The sequence below is a fragment of the Pelodiscus sinensis genome, chromosome 4 (genome assembly GCF_052426305.1).
Source record: "Pelodiscus sinensis isolate ZL-2025 chromosome 4, ASM5242630v1, whole genome shotgun sequence".
In the NCBI taxonomy this organism is placed as follows: Eukaryota; Metazoa; Chordata; order Testudines; family Trionychidae; genus Pelodiscus; species Pelodiscus sinensis.
The window spans coordinates 45,604,077-45,627,665 of record NC_143055.1 but is presented as its reverse complement, the minus strand read 5'-3'; the positions used below and the strand labels follow the sequence as shown (position 1 = coordinate 45,627,665).

General features: G+C 43.1%; 1 protein-coding gene across 6 annotated transcripts in view; it reads left to right on the top strand.

Annotated features, from left to right (window-relative positions):
• The window catches only part of ATP8A1 (ATPase phospholipid transporting 8A1), a 222,352-nt gene that overhangs the window by 129,998 nt on the left and 68,765 nt on the right, over window positions 1-23,589 (top strand). For all 6 annotated transcript variants that reach the window (XM_075930509.2, XM_006111916.5, XM_006111917.5 and 3 more), the window contains 3 exons: window positions 13,834-13,973; window positions 19,895-20,033; window positions 21,660-21,724. In XM_075930509.2, the coding sequence (XP_075786624.1) occupies window positions 13,834-13,973; window positions 19,895-20,033; window positions 21,660-21,724 (344 nt within the window). The remainder of the gene's footprint in view (window positions 1-13,833; window positions 13,974-19,894; window positions 20,034-21,659; window positions 21,725-23,589) is intronic.

The following is a 23,589-nucleotide window of genomic DNA, read 5'->3' as shown; positions in this document are numbered from 1 at the left end:
TCTCTTCCAACTTTTGACTTTTGGGAAGGAGAAGAAAGAGGTTAGAGGAGATGGGATAAGAATGATTTAGGAGCCACCACTGACAACTCCCAGGCTCAGGTTACAGAAAGCATCAGCCATTGTATATGTGCAGGAGGCTGTCACACTGAAATTCCCACCACCATCTCACTTTTGGTTCAGTGCCCATGGAAACTGAGGCCCACACACAGGATTACTACAAGATAGTAGAAATCACATGCAACATAACAAAGCAAATACAATCCCTTATTTCATCACATCTCTCTCCTCTTCGAGACTGAACTGAGCAGGGTCACTTAGCAAGTGGTCTGGGGAAGTTCAGGGCCCCTGCTCTGTGATAAAGCAATGGCTATGACATTATCACAGAGAGGCCAGGCATCTATCCCTTGAGAGTTATGTGTGCTTTAAGGCTGCTTTACATCACAGGAGTGAATCCATTACTAATAATCAGTGACTGTAGGAGCCAACTGCCCACACTCACCTCATCTGTCTTGTCTCCTTATTCCCAGGGATCTAACACAGTCTTTCTCAAGATGAGTCCTCTTTGTTTACCCAAATGTATGTAGCCACAGAGCCGTGCTACTCCCATTGGCTCTGGTACACTGTTTCCCACGGCTCCTGTTGGCTGAAAACAGCAAACTGGAACCAATGGGAGTCATGAGGCACCGTGGCTACAGATTCTGCAGGTGAACAAAGTGGCATGATCCTGCTAGTGGCTTTCCCAAAGCAGGCCCACTTTGAGAAATATTGATATAGTAGAATCATCTCTCTAACATTATGATGTGGCTATGGGAGGGATATAGGTGCCACATTTGGGTTCACAAATAAGAATCTGTGACTTGAAAAGGCAAGAAGTGCCTACTTTCATCAAACAATAGACACTTTAAACAAAATTAAAAATCACTAAAAAACGCCGTACTTTAGATGCAGTCAGAAAAACAACTTTGGCAATAGAAAATACTGATAACTCATATACCCTGTAGCTCTTTTATAGCACTTTTCATCTGTGATCTCAAAAGCACTTTACAAAGGAGGTGTAAGTATCATTATTCCATGTTAAACTGAGATATGGAGAGACAAAGTGACTTTCTGGAGGTCACTCAACAGGCCCTTTGGTAGAGCCAAGAATAGAACCCAGGTGTCCTGAGTCCTAGTCCACTGGGCCATGCTACCTCCAAGATACTTGTGAGATTTTTCTGTGACTGATAGAGGAAAGCAAGTCAGGTATGGGTTATCACATTCTACAGTAGAATTAGTATTCTAATTCATCCATGAAACAGGAAAAGAATAGGTAAGGAGGAAATAATAAGGCTATTACAGGAAATTCAACTGCAGATTTTCGCCCTTTTAACTTCATATAATTTTAATAAAATGTTGTTTGTAAGTTCTTTAACAAAGTTAGCTTTTAATTAGTTTTTGATTTATTTTACTAAATGTTCATGTAACACATAAAACCAAATTAAGTTATCCATATTTAGTTGGGGAACCCCATTGGGTTTTAATGGTCCTCCCCACTAGGTGCCCTAACACTGAATGTGAAGCATAAATAGTCTATTGTTAACTCCTTTTGCAAAACAAATTTCAGGATTTTTTGGTTGTGTGGTAGGAAATGTAAATTAACTTCACTTGTTCCAGAGGAAGTCTAGAGTGCCTTTTCCCTGCTTTGTTCCCAGATGGGACTATGGCTCCAGGAGACTCTTATCCCATTCACAATAGTATCTCTAAGGAGTGCAGTAGTGATGGACATGGTTAGTTTAGTTGCTGACCTGATGGGTGGCATTATCACCACAGCCAGGATTCTGCTGGTATTACTCACTCATGCTCTCCACACAGGATGCTCTTCTCCCTCATCTCTCTAGGCATTTCCTCCCAGTGAGGGAGAAAAAGTAGATCTGTATATCTTGATTACTTATATGACCCCTATTGCCACAGTAAGTGAGTGGCTCATAATCTTGCATATCTTTATCCTCACAATACCCCTCTGAGGTAAAGTACTATTATCCCCATTTTACAGATAGAGATGTGAGAGGCTAAGTACCTTTCCCATGGTCATACAGAAAGTCTCTGGTGGAAAAAGGACTTGAACCCCAGTATTATTAATCTTGTCTCTCAGTCTGTCTTTTGAGTCCATGCTCTCATAAGAACGGCCGTACTGGGTCAGACCAAAGGTCCATCTAGCCCAGTATCCTGTCTACCGACAGTGGCCAGCACCAGGTGCCCCAGAGAGGGTGGGCCGAAGACAATGATCAAGCGATTTGTCTCCTGCCATCCCTCTCCAACCTCTGACAAACAGAGGCCAAGGACACCATTTTATCCCCTGGCTAATAGCCTTTTATGGACCTAACCTCCATGAAATTATCTAGCTTCTCTTTAAACTCTATTATAGTCCTAGCCTTCACAGCCTCCTCTGGCAAGGAGTTCCACAGGTTGACTACACGCTGTGTGAAGAAGAACTTTCTTTTATTAGTTTTAAACCTGCTCCCCTATAATTTCATTTGGTGTCCTCTAGTTCTTCTATTTAGGGAACTAATAAATAACTTTTCTTTATCTGCCCTCTCTACACCACTCATGATTTTATATACCTCTATCATATCCCCCCTCAATCTCCTCTTTTCTAAACTGAAAAGGTTTCGCTTTAACCTCTCCTCATATGGGACCCGTTCCAAACCCTTAATCATTTTAGTTGCCCTTTTCTGAACCCTTTACAAGGCCAAAATATCTTTTTTGAGGTGAGGAGACAACATCTGTACACAGTATTCAAGATGTGGGCGTACCATAGTTTTATACAGGGGCAGTAAGATATTCTGGGTCTTATTTTCTATCCCTTTCTTAATAATTCCTAGCATCCTATTTGCCTTTATGACCGCCACTGCACACTGCGTGGAAGTTCTCAGAGAACTGTCCACGATAACTCCAAGATCTCTTTCCTGATTTGTCGTAGCCAAATTAGCCCCCATCATACTGTACGTATAGTTGGGGTTATTTTTCCTGATGTGCATTACTTTACACTTATCCACATTAAATTTCATTTGCCATTTTGTTGCCCAATCACTCAGTTTGGTGAGATCTTCTTGGAGTCCCTCACAGTCTGCTTCTGTCTTGACTATCCTAAACAGTTTTGTATCATCTGCAAACTTTACTACCTCACTGCTTACCCCTTTCTCAAGATCATTTATGAATAAGTTAAAAAGGATTGGTCCCAGGACTGACCCTTGGGGGACGCCACTAGTTACCCCTCTCCAATCTGAAAATTTACCATTTATTCCTACCCTTTGTTTCCTGTCTTTTAACCAGTTCTCAATCCAAGAAAGGACCTTCCCTCTTATCCCATGGCCATGTAATTTACACAAGAGCCTTTGGTGAGGGACCTTGTCAAAGGCTTTCTGAAAATCCAAGTATACTATATCTACTGGATCCCCCTTGTCTGCATGTTTGTTAACCCCTTCAAAGAACTCTAATAGATTAGTAAGACAGGATTTCCCTTTACAGAAACCATGTTGACTTTTGTCCAATAAATTATGTTCTTCTACATGCTTCACAATTTTATTCTTTGCTATTGTTGCGACTAATTTGCCCGGTACTGAAGTTAGACTTACCGGTCTGTAATTGCCAGGATCACCTCTAGAGCCCTTTTTAAATATTGGTGTCACGTTGGCTACCTTCCAGTCATTAGGTACGGAAGCTGATTTAAAGGATAGGTTAAAATCCACAGATAATAGCTCAGCAATTTCCCATTTTAGTTCTTTTAGAACCCTTGGATGAATGCCATCCGGTCCCGGAGATTTGTTAACATTAAGTTTTTCTATTTGTTCCAAAACCTCCTCTAATGACACTTCAATCCGGGACAGTTCCTCAGATTCATCACCCACAAAGGACAGTGCAGATTCAGGAATCTCCCCAACGTCCTCAGCCGTGAAGACTGAAGCAAAGAAATCATTTAGTTTCTCCGCAATGGCTTTATGGTCCTTGATTGCTCCTTTTATAGCTCGATCATTTAGGGGACCTACAGGTTTTTTAGCTGGCTTCCTGCTTCTAATGTACTTAAAAAACATTTTGTTGTTTCTTTGAGAGCTTTTGGCTAGCTGTTCCTCAAAATCTTTTTTTGCTTTTCTTATTACATTTTTACACTTGATTTGACAGTGTTTATGTTCCTTTCTATTTATCTCACTAGGATTGGACTTCCACTTCTTAAAAGATACCTTTTTGTCCCTCACTGCTTCTTTTACATGGTGGTTAAGCCACGGTGACTCTTTTTTAGGTCTCTTGCTATGTTTTTTAATTTGGGGTATACATTTAAGTTGGGCCTCTATTATGGTGTCTTTAAAAAGTTTCCATGCAGGTTTCAGGGATTTGGCTCTAGTCTCTGTGCCTTTTAATTTCTGTTTAACTAACCTCCTCATTTTTGTGTAATTCCCCTTTTTGAAATTAAATGCCAGGGTGCTGAACTGCTGAGGTGTTCTTCCAACCACAGGAATGTTGAATGTTATTATATTATGGTCACTATTCCCAAGCGGTCCTGTAATGGTTATATCCTGGACCTGATCCTGCACTCCACTCAGGACTAAATCGAGTATTGCCTCTCCCCTTGTGGGTTCCTGCACTAGCTGCTCCAAGAAGCAGTCATTTAAGCCATTGAGAAATTTTATCTCCGCTTCTCTTCCTGAGGTGACATGTATCCAGTCAATATGGGGGTAATTAAAATCCCCCATTATTATAGAGTTCTTTATTTTGGTAGCCTCTCTAATCTCCCTCAGCATTTCAATGTCAGTATCGCTGTCCTGGTCAGGTGGTTGGTAATATATCCCTACTCTCCCTTTCTTCCCCTTCCTTTCTGTGTGGAGTGTTTGAGTACCTGAGTGCAAGTTTAAAATTTCTGTACTCACTTAATCTTATTGAGCTGATGGATTTTAAAGTTGCCCTGACACACTCATGCACTCCACACAGAAAAAAACAACAGTGGTCCTTGCTCCCTGAAAGTTTCCTAATCTTCCTCTCCATTATTCTTAAACCTTGTAATACCTTGTAACATGCCCATCTTATTAAAATTACCGTGATCAACATCCACTCTTTCTAAGAGAAATCTCTTACTTTCAGGAACTTACTAGTTTTACCTGTTTGCACCATTTATAGAGTAATTATTATAGTACATCTTAAACTTTGTGCAAAAACCCTGTACCTCAAAACCTTATAAATAGGATTAAGAACTAACAGAAACAAATACATTGAAGAAACTCTTTTTTGTTTGTTTCTCCAAAAAAACTTCACTTATGTCCACACTGCAATTGTGTTCTTTTGAAAAAAAATCAAAAGAACAAAGGGGTTTTTCCGACATTGGTAAATCTCTTTCAAGGAGGAAGAAGGCTTTTTCTTTTGGAAAAAGCCATGTGTGGACAGGGAAGAAGGAGTTCTTTCAAAAAAAGAAGAAAGAGGAAAAAGCACAGGAGCCCTGGTGGCCACATCATCCATAGTGATCACAGCTTAAATGCGAGATAGCATCCACACTGAATGGATGCTATCTTTCAAAAAAGCAGATCACTTTTTTGATGCACTTTGGCAGCGTGGACATTCTCTTCTGGAAAAGCTTCTTCTAAAAGAAGCATGCAGTCTAGATGTAGCCTGAGAGTATTACACTAGGAAGGAATACTAAAGTAGAAATAGGCTATGGAAATAAACAAATCTATTCAGATAGGGTATGTCTACACTACAAAGTTAGTTCGAACTAACGGATGTTAGTTCGAACTAACTTTAATAGGCGCTACACTAGCGCTCCGCTAGTTCGAATTTAATTCGAACTAGCGGAGCGCTTAGGTTGAACTAGGAAGACCTCATTTTACGAGGATTAAGCCTAGTTCGAACTAGTGGGAGGCTAGCCCTCCCCAGGTTTCCCTGGTGGCCACTCTGGCCAACACCAGGGAAACTCGTCTGCCCCCCTCCTGGCCCCGGACCCCTTAAAGGGGCACGAGCTGGCTACGGTGCCCGTGCCAGGTGCAAGCCTGCCAGCACCCAGCCAGCAGACCCTGCACCTGGCACGGATCGAGCCACCCACCTGATGCCCCCCAAGCCCTCCTCCTCTTCCCGGGACCAGGCTGGCGGCTCCCGGGAGCTTGCCCGGGACTGCAAGAGGTGGGCACCCGCCTGGGCTAGTGTGGACATCATGGACCTCATCCACTACCTCCGCACTAGGCACAGGAAAGTGGCTGACTAGGGCAGGAGAGCTGCCAGCCTGGCCACCCAGGAGCAGGTATGCATGAAAATCAGGGTGGTCCACTGAGACCCCCGACCCTGAGCCCTGAGCTTACAATGGCCGTCCTGGGTCAGACCAAAGGTCCATCTAGCCCAGTAGCCTGTCTGCCGACAGCGGCCAACACTAGGGACCCTGGAGGGGATGGACCGAAGACAGTGACCAAGCCATTTGTCTCGTGCCATCCCTCTCCAGCCTTCCACAAACCTTGGGCAGGGACACCACTCCTACCCCCTGGCTAATAGCACTCCATGGACCCAACCTCCATGACTTGCTCTCACTTCCCTTTAAATTCTGTTCTAGTTCTAGCCTTCACAGCCTCCTGCAGCAAGGAGTTCCACAGGTTGACTCTTTGCTTTGTGAAGAACAACTTTCTGTTACTAGTTTGAAGCCTGCTACCCATTCCTTTCCTTTGGTGTCCTCTAGTCCTTCTTTATGGGAACTAATGATGAATTTTTCTGTATGCACCCTCTCCACCCAACTCCTGCTTTTAGAGACCTCTATCCTGTCCCCCCTCCGTCTCCTCTTTTCTAAGCTGAAAAGTCCCAGTCTCTTTAGCCTCTCTTCATATGGGACCTGTTCCCAACCCCTGATCATTTTAGTTGCCCTCCCCTCTCCCAGCCTTTCTCTTCTCCTCTCCCACCTCCTTTTCCCAGTCTCCTCCAGTTTTGTTCAATAAAGACAGATTCCATTTTGGAAGACACGTTTTCTTTATTTTGTACATCAAGAAGAGGGGCTAGGGAAGGGTAAGTGGAAGGAGGTGAGGGAGGAATGAGGTACGAGCTCCCGATGGGGAGGACTGGGCTGGCTCTGCGGGCTTCTGGGGGTGGAAGCTCTCCTGCAGCCCCCCAATTGCCCCCTCTTCCCAGATGGCAGCCTGCGGCAAGCCGGTCTGATGTCCGAGTGCTGTGATGTGCCCAGTGTGGGTACTCCAGGCAATCCAAGCCAGGACTGCTTTGCAAGCAGGACACCCCTGAGAACTGTCTGTCCAGGGTGGGGGTCGGGACCCTTTAAGCACAGCCCTCAGCTAGCCTGAGACAGCATCTCCACGCTCTAAGTCCTCCTCTGATGCCCTGCCAGCACTGCTTCCGGCTAAGCCTGGTTCAGGGTCCATTTAATGTGGACATGCTAGTTCGAATTAGCAAAATGCTAATTCGAACTAGTTTTTTAGTCTGGATCCGTTAGCTTAGTTCGAATTAACGTTGTAGTGTAGACGTACCCAAAGCTAGTAGTGTAGCAGTCTAATGAGTAAATCTTTTTAGCTGCAATGATGTCAGAGTTGCTTAGAAACTTTCAAAAATATATTAGACAGAACAGCTAAAAGGTAACACAATGTGAATGTCTGCCTTCCATATCTAGGGTATTTGTTTGAATCAAGGCTATACAGCTAGTTGCTGAAAAGTGTTTATTAGTGGATAATCCATATGAAATGAGTTCAGGGTCTCAGTCTAGTTCTTAGTGGATAATTGTCTTCCTCCAGATCAACAGCATAATTGGTAATCTCAGTAGAGAGATTGGGGGTTGAGCTGACATAAAAAATAAATGTTTGTTCCTCCTCAAGACTTAATATACTTCCGTGTCCTTGTAGGGAAGTGGGCGCTGCTGTCCTGCATCTCTGATGTCTTTTTCTCTAAACCGGTCTATCAGTGCCTTTTCACAAGTACTGAATTCACTTGTTTTTTTAAAGGTTTTCTCCACTCTAATGCATTAAAGAAAAATTCAGTATTTATGATCACACCAAATTTAAATGCTGCCAATGATATTACATTATTCCTTTCATGTTTCCATTCATGTGGCAATACAGTATGTTCTTGGCATTTGCTACACGTATTTGCCGCATCGTTCAAAAATGAAGTGGCTAGCATTGCTGGCACTTACATTTAAGCATTTAATAAATTTCTGTGTTAATATACATCTATGTGAATGGAGAACTGTATAATTCTCTGTGGTCTTGTTGCAATCCAGCAAGAAGCAGACTCTTGAGTAAGAGTCTCAATTTTTCATCAAGATATATTGCAAATTAGCTAGTAAATTTATTTTAAAAAATTTAAGTTTGGATTCTGGAGAATAGCAAATTCCTTGAAAAATGCCAGCTCTGTAGATATTCCACATACACTGGTTGCTGTTTTCACATTTCGTCATCTGATTGGTTAACTGTGAAAAGATTTTTTTGAAAGATTTTAATATTCAAGTTATACAATCCTTTTTACCTTTTTCTCTCCCATTTGTTTTTCTGGACCTAGCTCATGAAGTTTTTCTTATGAGAAAAATTCAGTCCATTTCTCAGTGTAATCCTTTTGCCATGTGGTACTTACAGTAATAGGGCCCGGATTCAATATCTATTAACATTATAAACAGAATTGATTTAAGCCTCCACCCATTAATTTGGAAAAACTAAACACTATCCCTGGGCACCTCTAAAAGTCAATACTTTCCAACGCATAAACCCAGTCTGTTTATAAGCGTTTGACTAATGTACTTACAAATGAGCTAATCGCAAGAGTACATAAACCTATACTGGTTAGCATTATTAATTAATCTCTTAAGAGTTTACGTTTTATACCCTTTAATAAATACGTGATGTCATTGCCAGTTACTGACTTCAGCCAAAAAACATTTGAGACAGTTCACCCTGATTTTCAATATTAATCCAAATAAAATATACAAGCTTCTTTCTTCCCAAGGCCTTTCTTCCTTACTTTTCCCCTTCTTCCCTCTGATCCACAGCTTTTTTCATTGCACCTTATTTCACATAGTTGATAATACTGCTGTGTGGAGATACAAGGTCCATGCTGTCTCCTTTTGAAATTTATTCTTTTTCTCTTATTGAAAGCCATTTTCAGTCACCCCTGATTTCCTTTTAGAAACTTCTCCTTATTTCATTAGTTCTTTGATGTAGGGAGACTGTCTGCTTCATTCCTTTTGACCTGATAAGGTATTCTCTCTACTTCTGAGTTAGGCCTTTTCATTAGAACACGTATACAGTAAAACTCCATTGGTCTGGCATCTGATGGTCCGGCACCATCAGGAACCCGGAAGTGCTCTGGGCATCTGGACCATTGGAGCTGCTCTGCCCCCAGCACCCCCGATTCAGCCGCTGCTGAAACTGACCAGCGGCTGACTCCGGGAAGCCCGAGGCAGAGCTGCTCTGCCCCGGGCTTCCCGGAGTCAGCCGCTGGTCAGTTTCAGCAGTGGCTGATTTGGGGACGCCTGGGGCAGAGCAGCTGGGGTGCTGTCGGGTTGGTCCGGTAGCACCGCCCATTGGTGCTGTGGGACCAACCCAGCAGCACCCCAGCTGCTCTGCCCCAGGCGTCCCCAAGAGCAACTGAGGTGCTGCCGGGTTGATCTCGCAGCGCCAAGGGGCGGTGCTACCGGATCAACCCGGCAGCACCCCAGCTGCTGTGCCGCCGGCATCTGGATTCAGCTGCTGCTGAAACTGACCAGCAGCGGCTGAATCGGGGACACCTGGGGCAGAGCCGGACTATCGGAAGGGAGGGGCTATGAAGGGTCTGGGGTGGCATCCCCCCCACACCACTCAAGACCCCTCATAATCCCCCCTTCCGATAGTCCGGCATATTTGATAATCCCTCACCCCCTGGGTCCTAAAGGTGCTGGATTATCGGAAGTTTACAGTACATTTCCTTAACCAAACGTAAGCTAAGGAAATTGTTCAGCCCCTAGCCATAGCCAGCCCTAGCCACCATGAACAGAGGCTCTTACTGCATTTAAAATGCAGAGCTGTAGCTTGGGTGACTCCCGGAGCCAGTGTGAGCCAGACTGCTCCGTCCAAGCTCCAGCCAGCTCCAGGAGCTACCCTTGCTGCAACTCTGCAGAGCAGCTCCTTGTTGACTAATCATGTAGTCAATACAGATTGTGTCAACTACATGATTAGCCAGATAACTGCAATTTAACATCTTTATGGTGCACACACACACACCTAACTTGGGCTATGTCTACACTACCCCCCTAGTTCGAACTAGGGGGGGTAATGTAGTCATACGGAGTTGCAAATGAAGCCCGGGATTTGAATTTCCCGGGCTTCATTTGCATAAAGCCGGCCGGCGCCATTTTTAAGTGCCGGCTAGGTCGGACCCCGTGCCGCGCGGCTACACGCGGCACGGACTAGCTAGTTCGGATTAGGCTTCCTAATCCGAACTAGCTGTACACCTCGTTTGGAAGCCTAATCCGAACTAGCTAGTCCGTGCTGCGTGTAGCCGAGTGGCACGGGGTCCGACCTAGCCGGCACTTAAAAATGGCGCCGGCCGGCTTTATGCAAATGAAGCCCGGGAAATTCAAAGCCCGGGCTTCATTTGCAACTCTTTATGACTACATTACCCACCCTAGTTCGAACCAGAGGGGTAGTGTAGACATACCCTTGGAATGGATATGAGCAACACATCTCAAAGAACACCAGTTATGGAAGGTAACCATCTCTTGTTTGAATTCCCTCAACAGGCATTTCCATTAATCTTAACTGTATATTTCCTGGGTTGTGAGATAATTACAACATTTCAGTATTGCATTTTATTGTAAATTACTGATACATTACTCTCAAGCTTAAATCCATTTTAAATTGTTTTGGTCTATGAACATATATATATATACACACAGACACACATATTATATCCACACAAATAATTACAAATAAAAAAACCCATTTGTCAAGTTTTCTGCTTAGAAGGGTTATTAATTTTCCAGTTAATTGTGATCGTGTGAATAGAGAACACTTTTTTGGTATACAATGAATATGTTTTTTTATAAATTAGGATTAATATTTTGTAAATGTCTTGTACATACTCCATTACTTAAATGAGCCCCAGTGCATATGCACAAGTCAGATAGGTGCGCATGTGTTTATGTAAACCCATCTTTGTACATGATATATTGTATATGCAGCTCACACAATTTAATATTTTGAGATATTTGAGCCTAATATTGTAGGTTTTTAAAAAAATCTGTAAATGTGACAAGAAAAAACAGATTTTTTTATAAATTGGAAAATCAACTTTTCTTCACAAAAGATAAATTAAGTTCGATAAAATAATGCTTACTATTAATATTGTTTTAAAGTTATATTTCCATAATTTACAAATTGTGAGCACGGGATCATTTGAAATGAATTACCTTGAAAATATTAATTCTTCATATTATTGCATATGGTGGGACATAATTCATAATTTGAAGATTCATTGTTAGTTTTTAAATGTTCTGATTTTGCACATATATATGTTAAGACAATTATAAAATAAAGATGGATATCTTAGAAAAAGCTATAAATTGTTGCTTGCTGATTTAAAGTATTAATTTAGGAAACAACAACTATCATAGAATCTCATAGACCACTAAAACAGGAAGGGACCTTGAGGGGTCATCAAGTCTAGTCCCCTGCTCCCATGGCAAGACCAAGCACTTTCTAGATCATCCCTGATAAATCTCTGTCTAAACTGCTCTTAAATATCTCCAGTGATGGAGCTTCCACAACCTCCCTAGGCCATTTATTTCAGAGGCAACCACCCTAGGCAATTTATACCACCCTGATAGTTAGGACATTTTTCCTAATGTCCAACCTAACCCTCCCTTGCAGCAGTTTAAGCCCATTGCTTCTTGTCTTATCATCAGAGGCCAAGTATACGAGTAGGGGGTCGGTCAGCCCGCTCCAGTCAGATGCAGGCGTGGCCGCCCCCCCTCATGTTTCCCCACTCAGGGTAAATCCTCAGTCTCCTTGGTTTATCCTCCCCTGGTGCCTGACGCGGGTTTTGTGTGTTATTGCCGGGATGTGAGGGTGGGGGGGCCCGGGCCCACCCTCTCTCACGGGCCCCAGCCCAGGGCCCTAAGGACAGGGTCACTAGATCTTGCCCAGCCGGCGGAGCTAATGCCTGCAACTCACCAGCTCACGGGCTCCAAGCCCCGCCCTGGGCTACTTCCTACCTCCGAGCGACTCCGTTCCCGGGAGTTTCCTCCCCGGGCATCCTGCCTTCCAAGCTTCCCTCTCCCTCGGGGGTCCCCTCTTCCTGGTTACCTCCTCCTTTCCCCTGGCGTCCTCCTCTCCAGTTGCCTCCTCCTTTCCTCTGGGCGTCCTTCCACCCGGCTTTAAAATCCCACACCAGCGTCGTGCTCGGCGTGACATTTCCAGCCACCCACCCCCCAGCCGGCGCCTAGCTCCGCCCTGTCTCAGGGCGCCGGCCGGCACGTCTCTCTGGCTCTGCCCCTGCCTCTCAGCTGAGTGGCGGCAGCCGTACAGAGGCCGCACACCGCCCGCGCTTCCTGGTCGGCCCCCAGGAGTGCAAGCGGGGTCAGTGCAGAGTGGGTCTGCCTCCGCGGGGTAGAGGCTGCCCGTCCTGTCACACCAAGCAAAACAATTTTTCTCCTTCCTCCTTGTAATACTCTTTTAGATACTTGAAAACCCCCTCAGTCTTATCTTTTCTGAATTAAACAAGCCCAGTTCTTTCAGTCTTCCTTCATAGGTCATGTTTTCTAGATCTTTAATCATTTTTGTTGTTCTTCTCTGGACCTTCTCCAATTTCTCCACATATTACTTGAAGGCTACGTCTACACTGGCATGATTTTCCAAAAATGCTTTTAACGGAAAAGTTTTCCGTTAAAAGCATTTTTGGAAAAGCATGTCTAGATTGGCAGGATGCTTTTCCGCAAAAGCATTTTCGCGATCAGGGCTTTTTTGCGGAAAACAGTACTGTGCTGTTTACACTGGCCCTCTTGCGCAAATGATTTGCGCAAGAGGGCTTTTTCCCGAACGGGAGCAGCACAATATTTCCGCAAGAACACTGATGATCTTACATGAGATCGTCAGTGTTCTTGCGGAAATTCAAATGGCCAGTGTAGACAGCTGGCAAGTTTTTCCGCAAAATCATCTGATTTTGCGGAAAAAGCTTGCCAGTCTAGACACAGCCGAAATGTGATGCCCAGAACTGGACATAATACTCCAACTGAGTAGATCAGAGCAGAAGAATGACTTCTTGTATCTTGCTTTTTTTGCAACAGTATCTCACTGTTGACTCATATTTAGCTAATGATCCACTATAACCTTTTCTGCAGTACTCCTTCCCAGACAGTTGCTTCCCATTCTGTAAGTGTGAAACTGATTGTTCCTTCCTAAGTGAGTACTTCATACTTATCCTTATTAAACTTCATCCTATTTACCTCAGACCTTTTCTCCAGTTTGTCCAGATCATTTTGAGTTATTCCCCTATCCTCCAATTCACTTGCAACCCCTCCCAACTTGGTGGTATCTGCAAACTTAATAAGCATACTCTTTATGCCAATATCTAAATCGTTGATGAGGATATTGAACAGAACCAGTACCAAAACAGACTCCTGTGGTAAACATCAGGGATTTGTTCCCATTGACTATATTGATATTGGTATGCTGGTACACGTAGATAATACAATCTTGTATTTTTGAAGCAATGTGCTTTTGTGACATTCACCAGTGAGTTTTTCTTTTATCTGTTTATTCATAGCAAATGTAGCTTTCTAACTATATATTGTTAGCACCACATGGAAATTACTAATTTCTAAATGTTGATTGCTATTCTTACAATCTGTTTACTATTTAGGTTTAAGAACTCTTTGTTTTGCTGTTGCTGAGATATCAGAAAGTGAATATCAAGAGTGGCTAGATGTCTATCATCGAGCTTCAACATCTGTACAAAACAGAGCCCTGAAACTTGAGGAGAGTTATGAACTAATTGAAAAAGTAGGTAGAGATGTCTGGTTTTATTTATGTTCTTGTCATTTTAGTACATAACGCTCAAATTTTCATTTAAGGTTAAGACTTGGACAGAATATTATTTATGTGGTATGATTATTATAGTTTTCAGAGTTTGATTTAGAACATCATCTGATGAAGTAAAGTTTGTTTCAAATGACTTTATTTATTAAATGACAACAATAAAATAAGTATTTTTTTTAGCTGTACATTTTCTATAAAGCATATACTGTGATGATTTATGTCATCCTCTGTGTTTTAACTTATAGCAGAGGTCAAAATAATGTGTTTTGTGAGTAATAATTATCCTTCTTTTATATATTCTCTCTGTAACATCATTACAGCAGTGAGCAATAACCAGCTTGTGAGCCAGTCACAGTTCACCAAGGATAGCCCCTGGCAGGCCACCAGCACTTTATTTACCTGTACCTCCACAAGGGTGGCCACTTGAAGCTTCCATTTGCCATGGATTTCTGTTTCCAACCAATGGGAGCTGCAAGAAGTGATGTGGACTGGGACACCACTTCCCACGCCTTCCATTGCCCATGAACAATGATCCATGGCCAACGGGAGCTTCAAGCAGCTGTACCTGTGGAGGTACAAGTAGATAAAGCACCAGCAGCCCAGTAGGGGTTAACCATGGCAAGCCGCATCTGGCTTATTACCCAGCCCTGCAACAAGACATGGTGTAACTTTCTGAAGTTATGTAGCACATTAAATGGTCTTTCCTCAGGATCTATCACATATTGTCTAACCTGATATCCCTGCCTATTAACAAGGCTGCCTGAAATGCCTGGGTGAAAGCCATGTTAGAGCTAGGTGCTCTGTCAGTCATGGCTTCAAGACACAAATGAAGCTGAGGGAAAAGCACCTCCACCAATATATCTTCATGGCTTTTAGACCAGTGTTGGAGCCATCTCAAGGTATGTCTACACTACAAAGTTAGTTCGAACTAACAGACATTAGTTCGAACTAACTTCCATAGGCGCTACACTAGCGCTCCGTTAGTTCGAATTTAATTCCACGAGGATTAAGCCTAGTTCGAACTAGCTAGTTCGAATTAAGGGGTGTGTAGCCCCTTAATTCGAACTAGTGGGAGGCTAGCCCTCCCCAGGTTTCCCTGGTGACCACTCTGGCCAACACCAGGGAAACTCTACTGCCCCCCTCCCGGCCCCGGACCCCTTAAAGGGGCACGGGCTGGCTACGGTGCCAGGTGCAAGCCTGCCAGCACCCAGCCAGCAGACCCTGCACCTGGCACGGATCGAGCCAGCCACCCGATGCCCCCCAAGCCCTCCCCCTCTTCCCGGGACCAGGCTGGCGGCTCCCAGGAGCTTGCCCGGGACCGCAAGAGGCGGGCACACGCCTGGGCTAGTGCGGACATCGTAGACCTCGTCCACGACCTCCGCACTAGGCACAGGAAAGTGGCCGGCTTGGGCAGGATAGCTGCCAGCCTGGCCACCCAGGAGCAGGTGTGCAAGAGAATCAAGGGGGTCCACTGAGACCCCCGACCCTGAGCCCTGAGCTTACAATGGCCGTCCTGGGTCAGACCAAAGGTCCATCTAGCCCAGTAGCCTGTCTGCCGACAGCGGCCAACACTAGGGACCCTGGAGGGGATGGACCGAAGACAGTGACCAAGCCATTTGTCTCGTGCCATCCCTCTCCAGCCTTCCACAAACCTTGGGCAGGGACACCACTCCTACCCACTGGCTAATACCACTCCATGGACCCAACCTCCATGACTTGCTCTCACTTCCCTTTAAACTCTGTTCCAGTTCTAGCCTTCACAGCCTCCTGCAGCAAGGAGTTCCACAGGTTGACTCTTTGCTTTGTGAAGAACAACTTTCTGTTACTAGTTTGAAGCCTGCTACCCATTCCTTTCCTTTGGTGTCCTCTAGTCCTTCTTTATGGGAACTAATAAAGAACTTTTCTTTATGCACCCTCTCCACCCAACTCCTGCTTTTAGAGACCTCTATCCTGTCCCCCCTCCGTCTCCTCTTTTCTAAACTGAAAAGTCCCAGTCTCTTTAGCCTCTCTTCATATGGGACCTGTTCCCAACCCCTGATCATTTTAGTTGCCCTCCCCTCTCCCAGCCTGTCTCTTCTCCTCTCCCACCTCCTTTTCCCAGTCTCCCCCAGTTTTGTTCAATAAAGACAGATTCCATTTTGGAAGACACGTTATCTTTATTTTGTACATCAAGAAGAGGGGCTAGGGAAGGGTAAGTGGAAGAAGGTGAGGGATGAATGGGGCACGAGCCCCCGATGGGGAGGACTGGGCTGGCTCTGCAGCCCTCCAATTGACCCCTTTCCCCAGATGGCAGCCTGCGGCAAGTGCAGCTGGGCTGATGGCCGAGTGCTGTGATGTGCCCAGTGTGGGCACTCAGGGCACTCCAAGCCAGGACTGCTTTGCAAGCGGGGCACCCCTGAGAACTGTCTGGCCGGGGTGGGAGTCGGGACCCTTTAAGCACAGCCCTCGGCTAGCCTGAGACAGCATCTCCACGCTCTAAGTCCTCCTCTGATGCCCTGCCGGCACTGCTTCCGGCCATCCTTAAGGCTGGTTCAGAGTACACTTAATGTGGACGCGCTAGTTCGAATTAGCAAAACGCTAATTCGAACTAGTTTTTAGTTCTAGATGCGTTAGTTCGAATTAGCTTAGTTCGAATTAACTAATTCGAACTAAGTTAGTTCGAATTAACATTGTAGTGTAGACGTACCCTCAGTCATCTATGAAATGCTTTCCAAGAGCTCCCCCAGCCATGTAAGCTGAAAAATACAAAAGATCCCCACATCTTGAACTATCCTCTTGAAAACTAAGGGAATTAGTCTCAACCTCAGAAGCACAAGAAAATACCTGCATGCACCTCCTTGAAGCTTAAGGTGCATGACTTCCACAGAGGGTCTTTCAGGTACCGAAAATAGAACATGGCCTTCAGTGTTCCCAAAAACCAGTTTGTTCTGAGACACCTGAGCCATTGACTCAAGTGCCCTCTAAGGAATCACTAAGACTGACTATTTCTCTAATGGAAACAAAACAGTCTTTTCTGGATCACCACAGGTCAACAGCCCATATCAGTACCAACTATGCCAGAAGCTCATGACACAGCTAGAAAAATATCATGCTTGTCTGTATGAAATGAGGTCACTGGCACCAATGCATCCTTCTAGATTTTTGTCTCTTATCTCTGACACCACCTGTTTCATGCTAGGTATCACCACAATTCCACAAAGCCAGCACTGAATAACATTGGGTACCTATTAAACCATCTATGCTCTCTAGTACCATACAGCACAAGTAGGTTCCAGTCAAGGTTATAAAGTATCCCTGCCAATTAACAAGGCTATCTTGCAATTGATCAGAATAATCTCTTAGGGTATGTCTACACTACAAAGTTAATTCGAACTAACAGCCGTTAATTCAAATTAACTTTAATAGGCGCTACACATGCAAACCGCTAGTTCGAACTTAATTCGAACTAGCGGAGTGCTTAATTCGAACTAGGTGTAAACCTCATTCTACGAGGACTAACGCCTAGTTCGAATTAAGTAGTTTGAATTAAGGGCTATGTAGCCACTTAATTCGAACTAGTGGGAGGCTAGCCCTTCCCAGCTTGCCCTGGTGGCCACTCTGGGCACAACCAGGGATACTCCTCTGCCCCCGTCCCAGCCCCGGAGCCCTTAAAGGGGCATGGTCTGGCTACGGTGCCCGTGCCAGGTGCAAGCCTGCCAGCACCCAGCCAGCAGACCCTGCACCTGGCACGGCATGAGCCAGCCACCTGCTGCCACCCAGCCCTCCGCCTCTTCCCGGGACCAGGCTGGTGGCTCCCAGGAGCCTGCCCGGGGCCGCAATAGGTGGGCACCCGCCTGGTCTAGAGCAGAGATCGTGGACCTCATCCAGGTTTGGGGGGAGGCCTCCAATGTCCATGACCTCCGCACTAGGCACAAGAAAGTGGCCATCTAGGGCAGGATAGCTGCCAGCCTGGCCACCAAAGGCCACATGCAAACCCAGGAGCAAATCAAGGTGGTCCTGTGAGACCCCCAACCCTGAGCCCTGAGCTTCGAACATAAAAACATAAGAATGGCCGTACTGGGTCAGACCAAAGGTCCATCTAGCCCAGTAGCCTGTCTGCCGACAGCGGTCAGCACCAGCTACCCCGGAGGGGATGGACCGAAGACATAACCGAGCTATTTATCTCGTGCCATCCATTTCCAGCCTTCCACAAACAGAGGCCAGGGACACCGTTCTTACCCCCTGGCTAATAGCACTCCATGGACCCAACCTCCATGACTTTATCTAACTTCTCTTTAAACCCTGTTAGGGTATGTCTACACTACCACCTTAGTTCGAACTAGGGTGGTAATGTAGGCAACCGGAGTTGCAAATGAAGCCCGGGATTTGAATTTCCCAGGCTTCATTTGCATATAGCCGTGCGCTGCCATTTTTACATGTCCGCTAGTGCGGACTCCGTGCCGCGTGATTACACGTGGCACGGACTAGGTAGTTCGGACTAGGCTTCCTATTGAAACGAGGAGTAACGGTAGCTTCATTGCTCTGAGTTGGGGTGGACAAAGTCCAAGACTCACCACTCTGGGAAGAGGGACCAAAGCGGAAGTTTAAGAGCTTCAGCCCCAGACAAGGTGATTGCAACATGAGTCCTGCTGTCTAGGACTCAAGCCCTCAGACTTTGTCTTTGGCGTTGGGCAATGAGAGTAGGGCTTTAGCTCTGGACCCCACCAAGTCTAAGCCAGCCCAGGTGATCCCATTCGAAGGGGATCGTGAAAACTTTATAATCCCAATCTACAGTTTGAGAACCACAGGTCTAGAAGTATATAAAATTTCTGTTGACAACATTTGTGGATAACACAAAGATTGACAAAATGATAAATGACGAGGGAAGGGTAGTCACACAGAATGGCCTGGATTGCATGATAAGATGAGACCATTCAAACACAATGCATTTTAAAATAGCCAAATTCATGGTCCCATATGTAGGCACAAAGAATGCAGTCCATATGTATAAAATGTGGGACTGTTTCTTGGGGAGCAGTGACTCAGAGAAAGATATAGGAGTCATAGTGCACAAATTGCACATGAGCTCCATGTGCAAAGCTGTGGCTAAAAGGTGTAATGCAATCCTTGCATGTAGGAATAGGAAAGTATGGGGAAATGATTTTACTCCTGCATGTGGCATTGATGAGCACAGCACTGAAATACTGCACATAGTTCCAATGTCTGCAGTTTTTGAAAGATATTTGAAACAGTGGAGAAGGTACAGGGATGCACAACAAACATTATTTAAGGGCTAGGAGAAAATGCCTTACAATGAGAGATTCAAAGAACTCGGTTTGTTTAATTTATCAAAACAATAAGCTTGAGAGATGAAGTGATTATCGTCACATGAGAAGATACGAACTAACCTAATGCAGAAAGGCATAGCAAGCCCCAATAGTTCAAAGTTAAAGCCAGACAAATCAAAATTAAAAATAAAGCCCTTTTTAATAGTGAGGATAATTAACCATGAGAACAAATTACCAAAGGAAGTGATGGACTTTTCATCTTTAGAAGTCTACAGACCAAGAATGAAAGCCTTTCTGAAATGTATGCTTAAGTCAGACACAATTTATTCAGCTCAATACTAGGTGAAATTCTAATTTGGTGAAATCTGTGGTCCTAGTTATACAAATCATATTTAGTGATCTAGCTTATAAAGACTTCAAAAGGAAGCTTTCAAGACTCACCAACATAGTCTGGAAAATGCTTTTTCTGTACGCCACAGTGACCAGTACAGTTTGAGAGATGTGTGAAGAGTCCAGAAAAGTATATATTAAAGTTCCTGTTTGAAAGTCTCAACATTTCACATAGGTAATTTAAAATTGAAATCCTTTAATTGTGTGTCTAATTCTGTGTTTTCACAGAATCTTCAACTGCTTGGAGCTACAGCCATTGAAGACAAGCTGCAAGACAACGTACCTGAAACCATAGAAACTCTAATGAAAGCAGATATCAAAATTTGGATTCTTACTGGGGACAAACAAGAGACTGCTATTAACATTGGTATTGTGTTTTTATTTTGAGATGTAGTTTGATTTTTATAAGAATCTAAATTTTAATGACAATAACATCCAAGATGTGAAAGAATTAGAGCATAAATGCTTTCAAATAAGTGGGGTATATTGTAGAGGTAATACTATTATTATGTGGCATTCTGAGATTTAAATGGTAACTGCAGCTGGGGAAGTTTAAGACCAATTTCTTTCATAGTACAGCCCTAATTTAGAATTTTCTGGCTTTCTTCTGAATGCTGTTCATTTAAAAATAGTTTTTGAAGGATTTTATTCATTTGTTCCATAAATAATTCATACCTATCTACAATCAAATCCATCTTAAGAAAACTTAAGTCCTGGAAGTTCCCAACATTTTTTAAACTATTTCTTTCTAAGGTTTGGTTTAGGAGTTGGTGCTGTAAAATTGTGGCCAGCCTCAAACCACAGAACTCCTGCAAAGCATTTTATTGAATTCGCACCAAAAAGATAAATAGGAAAAAAACTTCACATTTCCTTCTAGCGCTACAAGAAAATATATTTTTTTAAAAGATGAAGTACAGATTGATGTCACAGGGTTTTTATTTTTTAAGCATTTTTAAGTAGATTTGTACTCTTATGGTGTGGACCACATGAGGGTATACTCACATGGAAGAGTTCTGGAGGCATCACTATAGTTGGTCTCATCTTCAAAACTCTTTTCTCAGGCAAATATGCTAATTGATATTAATGAAATTGGTTATGGGAATACACTTCCTCACGTGCATAGGATGTTTGCTAGCTCAGACCTAAAGAAAACAAAAACAAAAATAGATTGTCACTAAATTAGTAAACTTTGTATTTCTAGGATTGTTATACAGTTGTTATTCTTCTTGCAATATTGAACTGTTCTGGGTAGTCTATTTCTATTCCTTGTTCTTAAAGGTTAAAATAGTAGAATACCAAATCAATACTAATATGAATATGCAATGTCACATAGATTTTATGGATATTTTGATTGAAAATTTCCAGAAATCCTGGAAGAATCATTTATGCAATGAAAATACAGTTCTGTTCGAGGAGTAACATCAAAGGGATGAAAGTATTATCAGTACAAATATAATGAAAATACAGTTCTGTTCGAGAAGTAACATCAAAGGGGTGAAAGTATTATCAGTACAAATATTTGTTTTGAAATTATTTTTATATTCTATATTCCAAAACCTGCTTTTCGTGTGATTAACTACTGAAAGGAATAGATGAGAATTTTCTTAAGCACACACATTTGTGTCTAATGTACAAGCATATGTCTAACATACAAACATAAATATCCTAGCTGCATTAGCACCTGGGTATGTGTGCAAAAACTCAAATGTAGCTATTTATGCAGACAGACACCTGAATTGCAGACTCCCATTGGTTTTTGTACATGAAAGTTACAGGATTTATAAACATTTGTGCACAATTACAAACTAACTATGTTAAACTTAATTAAATGGCTATGCTATCATGTCAGATATTTTACTAATATTTTCAGTAGGTCAGAGTTAGGCCAATATTGAATGTTTTTCAAAATGATGTCTTTAGTTTAAAGAAGAAATATTTGGTTAAATTTTAACTGTTTTAGAGTAGAGCAATTATTTGTAACATTTTTTAACAGGTCACTCATGTAAACTTTTGAAAAAGAACATGGGACTCATTGTTATCAATGAAGGTTCTCTTGATGTAAGTAAAATCTGCAAATTCTTCAATATGAAAAATGATTATGAACTCCATAAAAACATTGGGGGTTTTTTTTCATTAAAATATCCAAATATCCTTTGTGAGAGGAGCAACTTTAGCATATATTAATTTAGTCTAATGTAGAAAACTGTTAGAAACTATTAAAACTAACAGTTAATTCTTTGACTTGTTTTACTGAGTTTTTGGTTAGCTAGCCAAAATAATTTGCTGTTTATTATGCTTCATGAAAGCTTCATAAGAAAAACATTGTGGTAGAGTGCTGCTGATTGGATGGAGCTAATTTGTGTCTGTTTTTCTAAGGAACATTTAATAGTTGGTAAAGCACTAATTAGTACTTAAGTATGGTATACCTTAAACATTATTCTTAGAAAACTCAAATGACTAAGCAAATATTGAAATGTCAACAATAAGAATTTGATTTATCAACTTTATCAATCATTTTAATCTCTGAAACTTAAGTAAGTGTTTGGGCCAAATTTACCCCTATTAAAATCAGATGCAGATCCACTGACTAGTGCCATGTATGTATTTTGAAATCCATATGTAATAATAGTGCCAGTTACCATTTTCTATACCTCAGATTTACTGAATACAACCTTTCTAAAAATGTGGTTAAATATAGGAGAGATAAAAATGTTACTTTAGTTCAAAAGAAACTCCCAAAAAGGGTTTTGATCCCTATGAGCATTTTCTCCCTTTAGATTTTTAAACAACGTACCATATTTTATACATTCCAGAAGAAGGTCTTCAGATCAGGAAACATTATGACTTTTAAGTGAGAACATCTCCTGGGGCCGAAAGGGGTAAGGAATGGAACTATTGTCTCCCTCTAAGGGATCCCTGGATAAAATTAAAACCACAGAACAGAAAGAAATCTTGCATTTGCATAGTTATGTTCACATCACTTGAAGATGGAGAGAAGGGATTATAGAGTAAAGAAAGAGAGAAACTAAGGGAGAGGGAGTTATCAAAGAGAAACAAAATGAGAGAGAAGAGAAGCGTGATAGCCATTGTTTTAGTAGTAGTATATAGAGGTAGTATATAGATGAAGGATACCCAACCTAGTGAAAAAGCCAAGAAATTAGAAACTAAACAATTATTTCTTCATATGTTGCTGCCGTGGTGCTGCAGAATTGAAGACTCCTTTGAGTCCAGTATCAGTAAGGCCTGTGTGAAGGAGCAGAGAAACTGCTGCTGGGGATTAAAGAAAACCTGTGTGCTCAGCTAGCCCTGCCCTTCTATATCTGCAGCCAGTAGTAGGCCTGGAGAGGGCAGAAAAGAAGGGAGCCTTGGGGATGACTAGCAAGGAGGCAGGAGCTCTGTTTGCCTGCCTGAAGGGACAGGTCAACAACCAACCAGCCAACACAGAAGCTGGGGGCAAATATGTCTTCCCTTGACAAGGGGAGCCTATAGCTAAGAAACTTTAATAGTAAATCATCATGGAAATGGATCTTGAATCCCTACCTGCCCCCAGCAGAGAGACAGACCCATAAACCCATGTTTAGGGGGTTGAACCACTCAGGATCCTGATGAGAGTAAGGATCCCCCTCTAATCCCTCTGAACAACAACCTCACCACTAGTCCACCTGACCACTAACGGTTCAGTCACCGCCTACAAGGTTCTGATTTCCCCCTGCACCTTCTTATGCAATCATGTCTGGCACATATACAACTGCCCAGTTTTCATATACAAATTCAGATTCTACTAAGGAGTTGCACCCACTACTTACTGCTCTGGCCAACCCCCTTTCTCTGGCCGTTTTCATGGCCATAGAGTCTGATGAGGTCATTCTGTCAAATGCAGGAAAATCTTTTGAGAGAGAGAGCGAGAGAGAGAAAGATGTGAA